Source organism: Podarcis erhardii (assembly GCF_964252035.2).
Source record: "Podarcis erhardii genome assembly, chromosome: 15".
Lineage (NCBI taxonomy): Eukaryota > Metazoa > Chordata > Lepidosauria > Squamata > Lacertidae > Podarcis > Podarcis erhardii.
Genome location: NC_138505.1, coordinates 29,946,344 through 29,958,388, shown reverse-complemented (window position 1 = coordinate 29,958,388; position 12,045 = coordinate 29,946,344). Strand labels below are relative to the sequence as shown.

At 47.4% G+C, this 12,045-nt stretch overlaps 1 protein-coding gene across 1 annotated transcript in view; it reads left to right on the top strand.

Annotated features, from left to right (window-relative positions):
- Window positions 1–4,005: 4,005 nt before the first annotated feature.
- The window catches only part of HIRA (histone cell cycle regulator), a 59,101-nt gene continuing 51,061 nt past the window's right edge, over window positions 4,006–12,045 (top strand). The window contains exon 1 of the mRNA XM_081842748.1: window positions 4,006–4,244. Within this exon, the coding sequence (XP_081698874.1) occupies window positions 4,208–4,244 (37 nt within the window). The 5' untranslated portion in view covers window positions 4,006–4,207. The remainder of the gene's footprint in view (window positions 4,245–12,045) is intronic.

Sequence of the window (12,045 nt, the reverse complement as noted above, 5' to 3'; positions counted from 1 at the left end):
TGCTGTACTGTACTGTGTATGAAAAGTGAGGCATGCTTTTTCACTGTGCACTAGTATATGAGAGATTTGTTATAGCATAGCAGGTGCTATAAATTTAGACCAGAGATGCAAAAAATGTGAATCTAATACTGAAAGTTTGTTTATTTTATTTATGGTAGAAATGCACCAAGGCAAATAAATGTTGGATACCAGAAGAGGTAATGGAAATAAAAATGCAAGTACAAAAAGAAAACCAATTTTATGTTATTATTTAAAAAAAACAAACCCATACCTGAACATTTCTGAGAGTTAATGTTGTATATTGGGGTGGGGAACCTTTGCCCTGCAGGCCAATCTTGGCTGACTAGAGTGTCCAATTTGGCCTGTGATGCCATTTCTCCCAAATCGTTTCCACCTGCCAATCAACCAACATCATTTGTGTATATGACAATCTATATGAATGTTGGCATCAAGCTTTGTTATGCAAATATTAAATTTTGACAATGGTTGAATGGAAATAAAAGTTGCAATGATATGTTGCAATGATAAACTTTAAGGTGGTCAACAGAAACGTATACAGAATTGGGAATCCTTTATTATATTTTTCCACACAGCAGCGTATTCTTCAGAAGGTGTTAAGATACTTTATGAGATGTCATAAAGTATATAAATAAAGTTTATGCAATTCAATGGATTATGAGTTGGGATATATGAGATTCAAAGACTTTATTGGGCAGTTTTTAGGATGATTAAAATAGAATTAATGCAGAGCTACCTGAACATTCTTGGTCTCAGGTGTGGTTAAGTTTAATTGAAATTAAAACAACTTACTTCTAAGTAAACATGCACAAAATTGTACAAGTCAATAATTAGTCAATCAAGCCCTTCATAAAATCATAGAATTATAGAGGAGAAAAAAAATGATAAAAGGTTTATTTATTTATTATTTGCTTCTGCCCTCTCAGCCTAAAGTCTCCATCTAGACTATGGGGAATAATACCGACTGGGATTGTTGTGAGGAAGTCAACAGTATGTATACAGCAGAGATCGAGCCAGGGATGATGGAAGCTGTAGCCCTGCAACAACTGGAGGTCTACACCTGATATATGAAGGCATTTCAACACCTGCTATATCCAGGATGTTGCTGGGCTCCCATCTCCCAATGCTGAGGTTCCTGCAGCATTTAGAGCAGTGTTTCCCAACCTTGGGTCTCCAGCTGTTTTTGGACTACAACTCCCATCATACTTAGCGAGCAAGACCAGTGGTTAGGGATGATGGGAAGTGTAGTCCAAAAACAGCTAGAGACCAAAGGTTGGGAAACACTGATTTAGAGGACCGCAGGCAGGTCTTGAAGCAACTTCCTACACCTGTGGCCTTCTAGATGTTGTTGGACTCCCAATGCACTCGGTCCCAGATAGCAAGTCCAATAGTTGGAGATGATAAGAAAGCTGAGTGTGGGGTGTGTCCTCCTGCGGCAACTGGAGGACCACAGGTTCCCCAATATGGCAGGTCTTGGAGCAACTTCATGCCCCAGGAGTGAGGATTTGTGTTGGACTCCCAGCTCCCACCATCCGGATTTGTGTCGGACTCTAACTCCTATCCCCCCTGACTGTTTCCCCTGCTGGCTGGGACCTACAGGTGTTGGCAGCCCTGGCAACAATGGCAATATCCAAATGGACCATTTCAGGAACTACTGCTAGGGTGGGGCAGTTGGAGGGGTGTGTGTCATGTCATTGATTTTATTTTGCCTCTGGTCCTGAAGTCACTTCAAAGCAATCCATTCCAATCAGTTGCAGCCTGACAGGATGACCCCTCTGGAATTTGTCATACACACGTGTGAGAAAAATTGCCAATCTGTCTATGCTTGGCTACCCAGAGCTAAACCACATGACCTTTCTTCCCTCCTCCTCATTTTATTTTGACAAAGTAATAATCATAAATAAATAAGAATAAAAATGTGCACCCCACCACCGAGACCATTCTATTGTAACTACCCAACCTCCCAAAATTTCAGCACCTCTGGCGATGGTTTGACCCCTTTCCGTTTTAACAGTACAAATTCTACAAACACCCTCCATATCTCCTCGAAATCATTTCTCCTGCATATCCCCAGTCTTACCTTAATGGCACTTGTCAATTTATCATTAATAGTTATATCCCACACCTCTTTATGCCATTCTTCCATTTTATATTCTGCTTGCCCCTTCCACTTCCTGGCTATAATAATTCGTGCAGCTGTCAATAAATTTGTGAGCAGGTCCTTCATAGTCTGTGAACCTTCCCACCCCATGGTAAATGGATAATAATAATAATGCTACCTCTGGACTTTTCACACACCCTTCCAAACATGCGGAGAGGACACACGACTTGACAGAGAGAAAGAAAAAGAGAGAGAGAAAGAGAGAGAGAGAGAGAGAAATAGGAGACAGCCTTTTCCAATTGGAATAAAGGACAATCCTGTATCATATAGCACAGGAGCAGTGCTGGATTTATGTATAAGCTAAACAAGCTATAGCTTAGGGCCCCACTCTCTTGGGGACCCCAAAAAAAATTTAAGGGGAAAAAACCTCAATGTACATTTCAAAAATATAAGAAAAAAAAACAAATTAAACCTACATACAGCAACAGTGTTTTGTGTTGTGTAGGCGCCCGCTTGCTGGCCTGCTCCCTAAAATATCACTGGTTTGCTCATTTCTATATATAGGGTGCCTACATTCTGCATGTGCAAATAGCTTTAGATACCTATTAGGTCTGTAAATTACCATATAGCATATATTCAACGGAAAAAAGAGCGACAATTTGTTGTTGGCAAAGGACAGCTGGACATATAAAGGCCCCCATGACCTTCAGTAGCTTAGGGCCTTATCAAAAACCTAAATCCGGCCCTGCTTCCACCCCATGGTAAATTGATAATAATAAAGCTACCTCTGGACCTTTCACACACCTTTCCAGACATGCGGAGAGGACCCACGACTTGACTGAGAAAGAGAGAGAGAGAGAGAGAGAGATAAATAAATAAATAGGAGACAGCATTTCCCAATTGGAATAAGGGACAATCCTGTATCCTACAGCACAGTAGGGCCCCCTAACTGCACTCTAGTCAGTGCCAGATTTACGTATAAGCTAAACAAGCTATAGCTTAAGGCCCCACTCTCTTGGGGGCCCCCAAAAAATTTAAGGAAAAAAAAAACACCTTAAGGGAAAATTTTTAAGGGGAAAAAATAAAGTGAGATGGGCGCCGCAACCCCAGGGTCGGTCACGACTGGACCTTTAATAAAATAATAATAATAATAATAATAATAATAATAATAATAATAATGCTGCAACCTCTGGACCTTTCACACACCCTTCCAGACACGCGGAGAAGACCCACGACTTGACAGAGAGAGAGAGAGAGAGAGAAATAAATAAATAGATAGATGATAGATAGATAGATAGATAGATAGATACAGTATGATAGATAGATAGATAGATAGATAGATAGAGTAGATAGATGATAGATAGATAGATAGATAGATAGATACCGGTAGATAGATAGATAGATAGATAGGAGACAGCATTTCCCAAGTGGAGTAAGGGACAATCCTGTATCCTGCAGCACAGGAGGGACCCCGAGCTGCACCCCAGCAGCCCACCCCCCTCTCGGGAAAGGGGAGCCCAGGGAGCTAGCTGGCCGCAGCTGCTCTCCCCCCCCCCCCCTTCCTCCTCTTCCCCACGCTGGATATCGCCCCGTCGAGCCCAGCCGCCCTTTCCCTCCCCGGCCTCCTCCCTGGGCGTCGCCTCTTGTTTCCCGCCGGGCCGCTTAGGTCGTCGCCCTCCGCTGACTTCCGGCGTTGCCGGGGAGCCGCCGGGAGCGGGGGATGCTGCCGGGCGGAGGCAGAAGGGGCGGCTGGCGGGACGGGCGGCCGGGATGGAGCTCCCGTGAGGCGGCGGCGGAGGAGGCGGCGGCGGAGGCGGCCGGTGGTGGGAGCGGGGCGAGCGCAGGAGGAGGGTGGCAGCCCATGGCGGCGGGGCGCCGGCTGTGAGGCCAGCGGCGGCGGCGGCGGCGGCAGCGACTCCCCAGCCCTCGCCTGCCTTCCGCCGCCCCCAGCACCCGCAGCTCCCTCGCCAGCCTCGCGGAGCCTGCCCCGACCTGCAGCCGCCCTCAACACGGAGGCCCAGGCACCCGAGCGGCGGCAGGAGGCGGAGGAGGAGGAGGAGGAGGAGGAAGAGGAGGAGGAGGAGGAAAATGAAGCTCCTGAAGCCGACCTGGGTCAACCACAGCGGTGAGCCAGAGGGGGACGCGGGGCTCCTCGGGCAAGGTGTGCGAGAGCATGTGCAGAGAGCCGACCCACGCCCCCCACCCCACGCCCAAGGCGCTGGCCAGGTGCTCTCGGGTTCTGGGCATGTGCCCTGCCTCTCCGGCAGGCCCCGGAGAAGCAGGGGGAGGGCTGAGCATGTGCAGAGCTCCACACACACCTGTTCTCCTGCAAAAAGGGGTAGGGTTGGCTCCAAGCATGTGCAGCTGGAGGGATCTCGGAGCATGTGCAGAGTTCCACACACACCTGTTCTCCTGCTAAAGGGGTAGGGTTGGCTTGGAGCATGTGCAGCTGGAGGGATCTCGGAGCATGTGCAGAGTTCCACACACACCTGTTCTCCTGCAAAAAGGGGTAGGGTTGGCTCCAAGCATGTGCAGCTGGAGGGATCTCAGAGCATGTGCAGAGTTCCACACACACCTGTTCTCCTGCAAAAAGGGGTAGGGTTGGCTCCAAGCATGTGCAGCTGGAGGGATCTCGGAGCATGTGCAGAGTTCCACCCACACCCACCTGTTCTCCTCCTAAAGAATTAGGCTTGGCTTGGAGCATGTGCAGCTCAAGGGATCTCTGAGCATGTGCAGAGTTTCTCTCTCTCTCTCTCTCTCACAAACACACCCACCCACCTGTTCTCCTTTTAAAGAATTAGGGTTGGCTTGGAGCATGTGTAGCCTTCTATGGTAGGGCTCCAGAGAAGCTGAGAGATCTCTAGGCATGTGCAGAGTTTCACACCCACCCACACCTGTTCTCCCCCTAAAGGAGTTGGGTTGGGCTCCGGAGAAATCAAGGGATATCTGGGCATGTGTGGAGTTTCACATACAAACACACCTCTTCTCCTCCTAAAGAATTAGGGTTGACTCAGAGCATGTGCAGAATCCTCAGTTGGGCTCCGGAGCAGCCGAGAGGTCTCTGGGCATGTGTAGAGTCACTCCTTTCTTCGTTGCTGAGGAAGCCCTGACGCAGTTGACGGGTGTTCCACAGCACACACCTAGGAACCTGCTTTGCATTGAATCAGGTTGTCAATCTGTCTCCGAAGGGTCTTTGAGCATCTGCAGAGTGGTGGCCCCTTCTCTTTATTACTGAGGTATCCTTTGGGTGTACCCCACGCACTTGGTGTGAAACAGATAGGGGTTTCCAGGGTGCAGTTCAGTGAACGTGACTTTCTCTGAGTAAGATTTTTACTTACCTTATTTCCTTGCATTTACATTCCATCTTACTTCCATCATGAAACCCAGAGTGGCTTAGCTTTAGAAAAATACTTGTCCTGCATGCCTTCTGGCTGTGCTCTGAGATCAGACCATACTTTGGGACACAAAGGGCAATCTCTGAAAGTTTCTGAGCACATGCAGTGTTGAAAACTCATATATACATATACATATAAAGGTAAAGGGACCCCTGACCATTAGGTCCAGTCGTGGCCGACTCTGGGGTTGCGGCGCTCATCTCGCTTTATTGGCCGAGGGAGCTGGCGTACAGCTTCCGGTCATGGGGCCAGCATGACTAAGCCGCTTCTGGCGAACCAGAGCAGCGCACGGAAACACCGTTTACCTTCCCACCGGAGCGGTACCTATTTATCTACTTGCACTTTGACATGCTTTCGAACTGCTAGGTTGGCAGGAGGAGGGACCGAGCAACGGGAGCTCACCCCGTCGCAGGGATTCAAACTGCCAAACTTCTGTGGTTTAACCCACAGTCCTAGGCTCTGTGGTTTAACCCACAGCGCCACCCGTGTCACTGCATATACATATGCATATATAAAATACAAAGCTAGGTGCCAAATGGCTCCTTAAACCAAGGTTACAGTTGCCAAAATGGGATGTCTAGTTGCCATTTTGGGGTAAGACGGTTCTAAAGAACTGCTGGCGCAAGTCTTTACTGCACCATAGAGCTCTTTGCATTAAGCTAAGTAAGTTTTACAATATGTCAACTGCAAGCCCTTAATCTGACAGTTTGCAAAAGGAGCAGAGCAAGGAAAGAGCTTTTCTGTGCTACTTTAAGTAGGTGTTAATAGCATACTGCTTCAGTATAATCATACCCCATGACAGCTGTGGGAAACTAGGCCTGTGGGGGTGGAGTGGGGTCATCATGTTGTTTGAGCCTTGAGGCCATTTTGATCAAGTCATACCTACCTCCCATACACCTGATCAGGTGTGTTGCAGGTAAAGATGTGGCTGAGCAGAAACAGGGTTTACAGGCACTGCAAAGCACTGTGCCCTTGGCTTTATAAACCCTGATGATCAGCTGGCCGTTATGTATGTATGTATGTATAGTCGTGACCGACTCTGGGGTTGCGGCGCTCATCTCACTTTAGTGGCCGAGGGAGCCGGTGTACAGCTTCCAGGTCATGTGGCCAGCATGACTAAGCCACTTCTGGCGAACCAGAGCAGTGCATGGAAACACCGTTTACCTTCCCGCCGGAGTGGTACCTATTTATCTACTTGCACTTTGACGTGCTTTTGAACTGCTAGGTTGGCGGGAGCAGGGACCGAGCAACGGGAGCTCACCCCGTCGCGGGGATTCGAACCGCCAACCTTCTGATCGGCAAGCCCTAGGCTCTGTGGTTTAACCCACAGCGCCACCCACGTCCCTGTATGTATGTATGTATGTATGTATGTGTCGCTTGTATTCCCAAATGGCTGTGTGACAGTGACCTGACTTGGCAAGCTCCAGCAATCAGCTGATCCTTGGCACTTGCAGAATGCTGTTCACAGTACTAAGTTCACAGGACCGGAGACCAACAGTTGATCCTTGACACTTTCCACTGTGATGTCTGGTGATTAACAGGTGGGGCAGCCCCATCTTCCTGTCAAATGTGGCCTGGGGCAAGCGGGGAGGTGATAAGGGAGATAATGATTTGGACTGTGGGTCACATACAGTTCTCTACCTTTGCTCTGATATGTAACGCCTGATTGTATGGTGACAGTGGGAATGTGTATCAGGCTAAAGAAAGGATCTACAGTTTTTAAAATGCTGTTGTTCCTCTTGGGGTGGAGATTGACCAGAGAGGTTCCCAAGGCTCGTTGCTTTGTCATTCTGAGAGAATTATAGGATGTGAATAAATGGTTCCACTGGACCAGACAGGCTGATTGGGTTGCATAGCAAGCCTCCTTACTGCATCAGACCAGGCCTAATTTAAATATTATTTACCGAATGCACAGAACACAAGAAAGCACATAGTCTGAGGATGCGGAGCTTAACTTTTTAAAAGCCCCTTACCAGGTGTGCATCACCCAGATTTCTGAGCTGCTGCTACATGCACATTGTCCAGTGCTTTCAGCACAGTCTTGACCATGTCTACTCAGAAGTAAGTTCTGTTGAATTCATCAGGCCTTACTCCCAGGTAAGTGGGGTTAGGATTGCAGCCTTAAACTTTGTTCTTTGCATACAGCATCAGTATAAATAAGTGGTTTTTTTCAGTGGGGGGGGGATGTGTTTTATTGGATTAAATAACATCTAAAGTGGGTCACCATTGCTCTGTCCATTTATTCAGCACGGGAGACAAGTGCATCAGAGAGCTGAGCTTTAATCTGGAAGGACAGGAAATTGGAAGTCTGTGTGTTTGAGGAGAGAGGGGCGAAGTAATCCACCCCACCTACCACATGCTGCAGAAGTTCAGCTGGATACCGTATCATTTACCTTGTCTCAGAAATATCCCCTTACCTGATGGTCTGCAGAGACAGGCTGGTGCAACTTCTTTTGGTGTTTAGGGTGGTTTAGTGTTAGGATAGCTTGCTGTTGTTTAGGGGAGCTTTAGAGCCTTGCTAGGGACACGGGTGGCGCTGTGGGTTAAACCACAGAGCCTAGGGCTTGTTGATCAGAAGGTCGGCGGTTTGAATCCCCGCGACGGGGTGAGCTCCCGTTGTTCGGTCCCAGCTCCTGCCAACCTAGCAGTTTGAAAGCACGCCAGTGCAAGTAGATGAATAGGTACCACTCCGGCGGGAAGGTAAACGGTGTTTCCATGCGCTGCTCTGGTTCGCCAGAAGCGGCTTAGTCCTGCTGGCCACATGACCCGGAAGCTGTATGCCGGCTCCCTCAGCCAACAAAGCGAGATGAGTGCCACAACCCCAGAGTTGGTCACGACTGGACCTAATAGTCAGGGGTCCCTTTACCTTTTTACCTAGAGCCCTGCTAGAGCAGGTTGGAAGGAATTCCCAGGGCGCACATGTCCTCAATTTATTCTGGGTAGGTACATAGTTCTGTCACTACCCATTCTTCTATTTAACACTGAGCAGCATTCATTGTCTTACCCTTTTCAAATCACCCTTTGTCAATAGCCTAGAATAGTTGGTCTATGAAGCAAGCTTACTTAACCGGAAGTCCCATGCTTTGTGGAAGAGGTTTCATGCTCTAACGTTGCATCTCTGTGTGATTTCATATATAATGCTGCAGTTGACAGCTCCTTTAGAAATTTGTTGTAAAGGCTGATCCGGTCCCACTCCGAAACACACATACACAGCAATGAAAAGGTTGGGTCATGTGGCAAAGACCGCCCTGCAAGAATGCAGGGGTTGGCATCCCTCGGCTAGGACTTTCATGCCCTGCTGGCCTCTGGGAAGCTCACATCTATGATCTATTCAGACACTGTAGGAAGCAGAACGCCAGATTAGACCTTTAGTCTGATCTAGCAGGGCTGCCCTTTTTGAGTTAAGCCTGCTTTAGAGGTCTGTTGCTTGTGGATTTCGAAAAAAGACTCCGGCAAAGTTGCTGATATTGAAGATCACTATTAACCACACTAAGAATTCCGACTGAAAATGCTCAGAAGCATTGGTTTATGCCATGGTCCTCTTCAGTGTCTGAGTAATATCTTGTGTTGGGCCTTCAAAAAGTGGCAAGTTTTCATGGTTCACAAAGTGCAAAAAAAGGTACCAGTTCCGAAGAGGATAGGTGAACACAGATGTTTTAGCAAGTGAAAGGAAAATGATTAAGTTTTTAACGTATCAGATGCAGTCTGTGTTCTTGATATCGTCTATCCCTGGGGGGTGGGAAGAGGATGCCTTAAAGAAAATTAGTGTGACTTTTGATGAGAATGCTTTCTAAGTGTCAAGGTGTACTTATTTACTACACTTACTGTATTTTTCGCTCTATAGGACGCACCCGACCATAAGATGCACATAGTTTTAGAGGGGGAGAACAAGAAAAAAAATTCTCTCCCTCTCTGCACAGTGCCCCTTCAGCGACGCGGCAGGAGAAACAGAGAGGGAAAGCTGTGCAGCGCCTCTCCAGCAAAGCGAAGTCAGGAGAGCAAGAGGGATCGGTGCACACCGACCCCTCTCGCTCTCCAGGCTTCAGCGAAAGCAATGCGAAGCCTCCAGAGCGCAGTGGGAGCTCCCGCTGCGCTCCGGAGGCTTCGCGTTGCTTTCGCTGAAGCCATGGATCCTGCATTCGCTCCCTAAGACGCACACACATTTCTCCTTAATTTTTTTTTTGGGGGGGGAAGTGTGTCTTATAGAGCAAAAATACGGTATCTACCTGCTTTCTTCTGTCATGGAACTGAGGATGCTATGGATAGGGTTTGCCAGGCATTGCCCAAACCTAGACAGTGCCCTCAGTCCAGTGTAAGAAATTTGCTAGGCTCGTTTGTTATTGGCACGGGTCCAGTTGTGACCATGTGGAGATCTCTAGATGCCAGGCTGGCAACTGACATCTCCATCTGGTTGGCCCCTGTAGCAGGTAAGCAGGAAGAGTTCATTTATTGCATTTATATCCTGCCCTTTTTCTCCAAGGAGTCCATGGTTCACAGACCACCCCACTACCTCACTTAATCCCTACAGTGACCTTGTGAGGTAGGTTGAGAAGGTTTGACTTGGCCAAGGTCACCCAGTTAGCTTCATGACTGAGTGGGGATTTGAACCCTGGTCTCTCAGGTCCTACACTGGCTTCCTAGAGTACTCCTCTTTGGGTCAGCTATATAAATTAAGTAGGTAAATGTCAGGGAACTGCCATCAGAGACAGAGGTGGAGGGAAGGCTCCAGAGCGATGCTGGAGAGGGTCCCAGCAGGGAGAGAGGCAGCCCAGCTGCTGGGGAAGGAAATCAACGTAACACCAGGAAAGAAGGGGGGCAGATGGGGGAATCGGAGAAAAGGCTCCAGGACTCTTCAACGGAGACTAGTGGGGAGAGCACGGGTGCTCCGCTGCCCACACCCTCCCTGCGCAGAAGACTTCCGCGCATGGAGAGTAGGAGGAGACTTGGCGTCAAAGAACTTTTTTGCTGGAAGAAGTTTAAGAAACGCCCACTGACGGATTCTGCCAGTGACTGAGACAGCCATGCAGTGAAGGGCTGTCCAGACAGAAAGGGTTCAACCAGGCAACCAAGCCAAGAGTGGCGGCAACTTACGCATGAGCAACCCCCTAGAACCATTACAGTAAACAAATATGGGGAAAGCAGAATGCCAGTTGTAGAAGGATCTGAAATATTTTACTTGAAGTTAGAATTGGTTTTATTCTGGATTGTTTTATTTTATATTTTAATGCGTTGTAAATCACTTTGAGGGTTTCCCCCAAATATTCTTTAAAATACAAAGTGGTATAGAAATGAAATGAAAAATCATAATAATACCTCTCATAAAAAATTTTTTAAAAAAGGTGCCTAGACATTCCAATGTGGAAAGTGCAACCTAGGTTTAAGGTGCCATTTGGCGATTAGCTTATATTTCTGGGTTTTTAACACTCTTGTTGTGACTGTATAGGCTTGGCAGGTACAATTTGTTAGCTAGGCCAAAAGCTGTACCTACTGAAATTTTGTTTTCTGCACCAGTGTCAAAGGTAGAAAGAGTTCCTTCCACCTTCTGTTGCTTCTGTGCTTTTTCTTCCTTGTTTATTTCCTCTTTTAAAAACAAAACAAAAACCTAAATATACAAGCAGAAAGAGATTGTGGTAGAACCGCTGTTGTGGCTAGGGCTGGGTTATGGTATATCAGTATAGCGTCCAAAATGGGGTTGAAGTCCAAATTGTGATATTGGTTTCATAGTTTTTGACCTGGCCAATATATTGCAAATCATGGGGTGTGGGTGTGTGCTATGCAAAAATTGCAATGTGGGAAAAAGCATGAAGCCAGCCAATGCCTTTACATAGCTCCATCCTTATTTCTGACATTGTGATATATCAGTATATTGCGATGCTTTGTTGTTGTTGTTTAGTTGTTTAGTCGTGTCCGACTCTTCGTGGCACCATGGACCAGAGCACGCCAGGCACTCCTGTCTTCCACTGCCTCCTGCAGTTTGGTCAAACTCATGCTGGTAGCTTCGAGAACACTATCCTTGTGCCCTCCATCTTTCCCAACATCAGGATCTTTTCCAGGGAGTCTTCTCTTCTCATGAGGTGGCCAAAGTATTGGAGTCTCAGCTTCAGGATCTGTCCTTGCAGTGAGCACTCAGGGCTGATTTCCTAAAGAATGGATACGTTTGATCTTCTTGCAGTCCATGGGACTCTCAAGAGTCTCCTCCAGCACCATAATTCAAAAGCATCAATTCTTTGGTGATCAGCCTTCTTTATGGTCCAGTTCTCACTTCCATACATCACTACTGGGAAAACCATAGCTTTAACTATACAGACCTTTGTTGGCAAGGTGATGTCTCTGCTTTTTAAGATGCTGTCTAGGTTTGCCATCGCGTTTCTCCCAAGAAGCAGGCGTCTCTTAATTTCGTGGCTTGTATCACCATCTGTAGTGATCATGGAGCCCAAGAAAGTAAAATCTCTCACTGCCTCCATTTCTTCCCCTTCTATTTGCCAGGATGCTTAACTGGTGATATATCACGAAGCTGAAAACCAGATATTG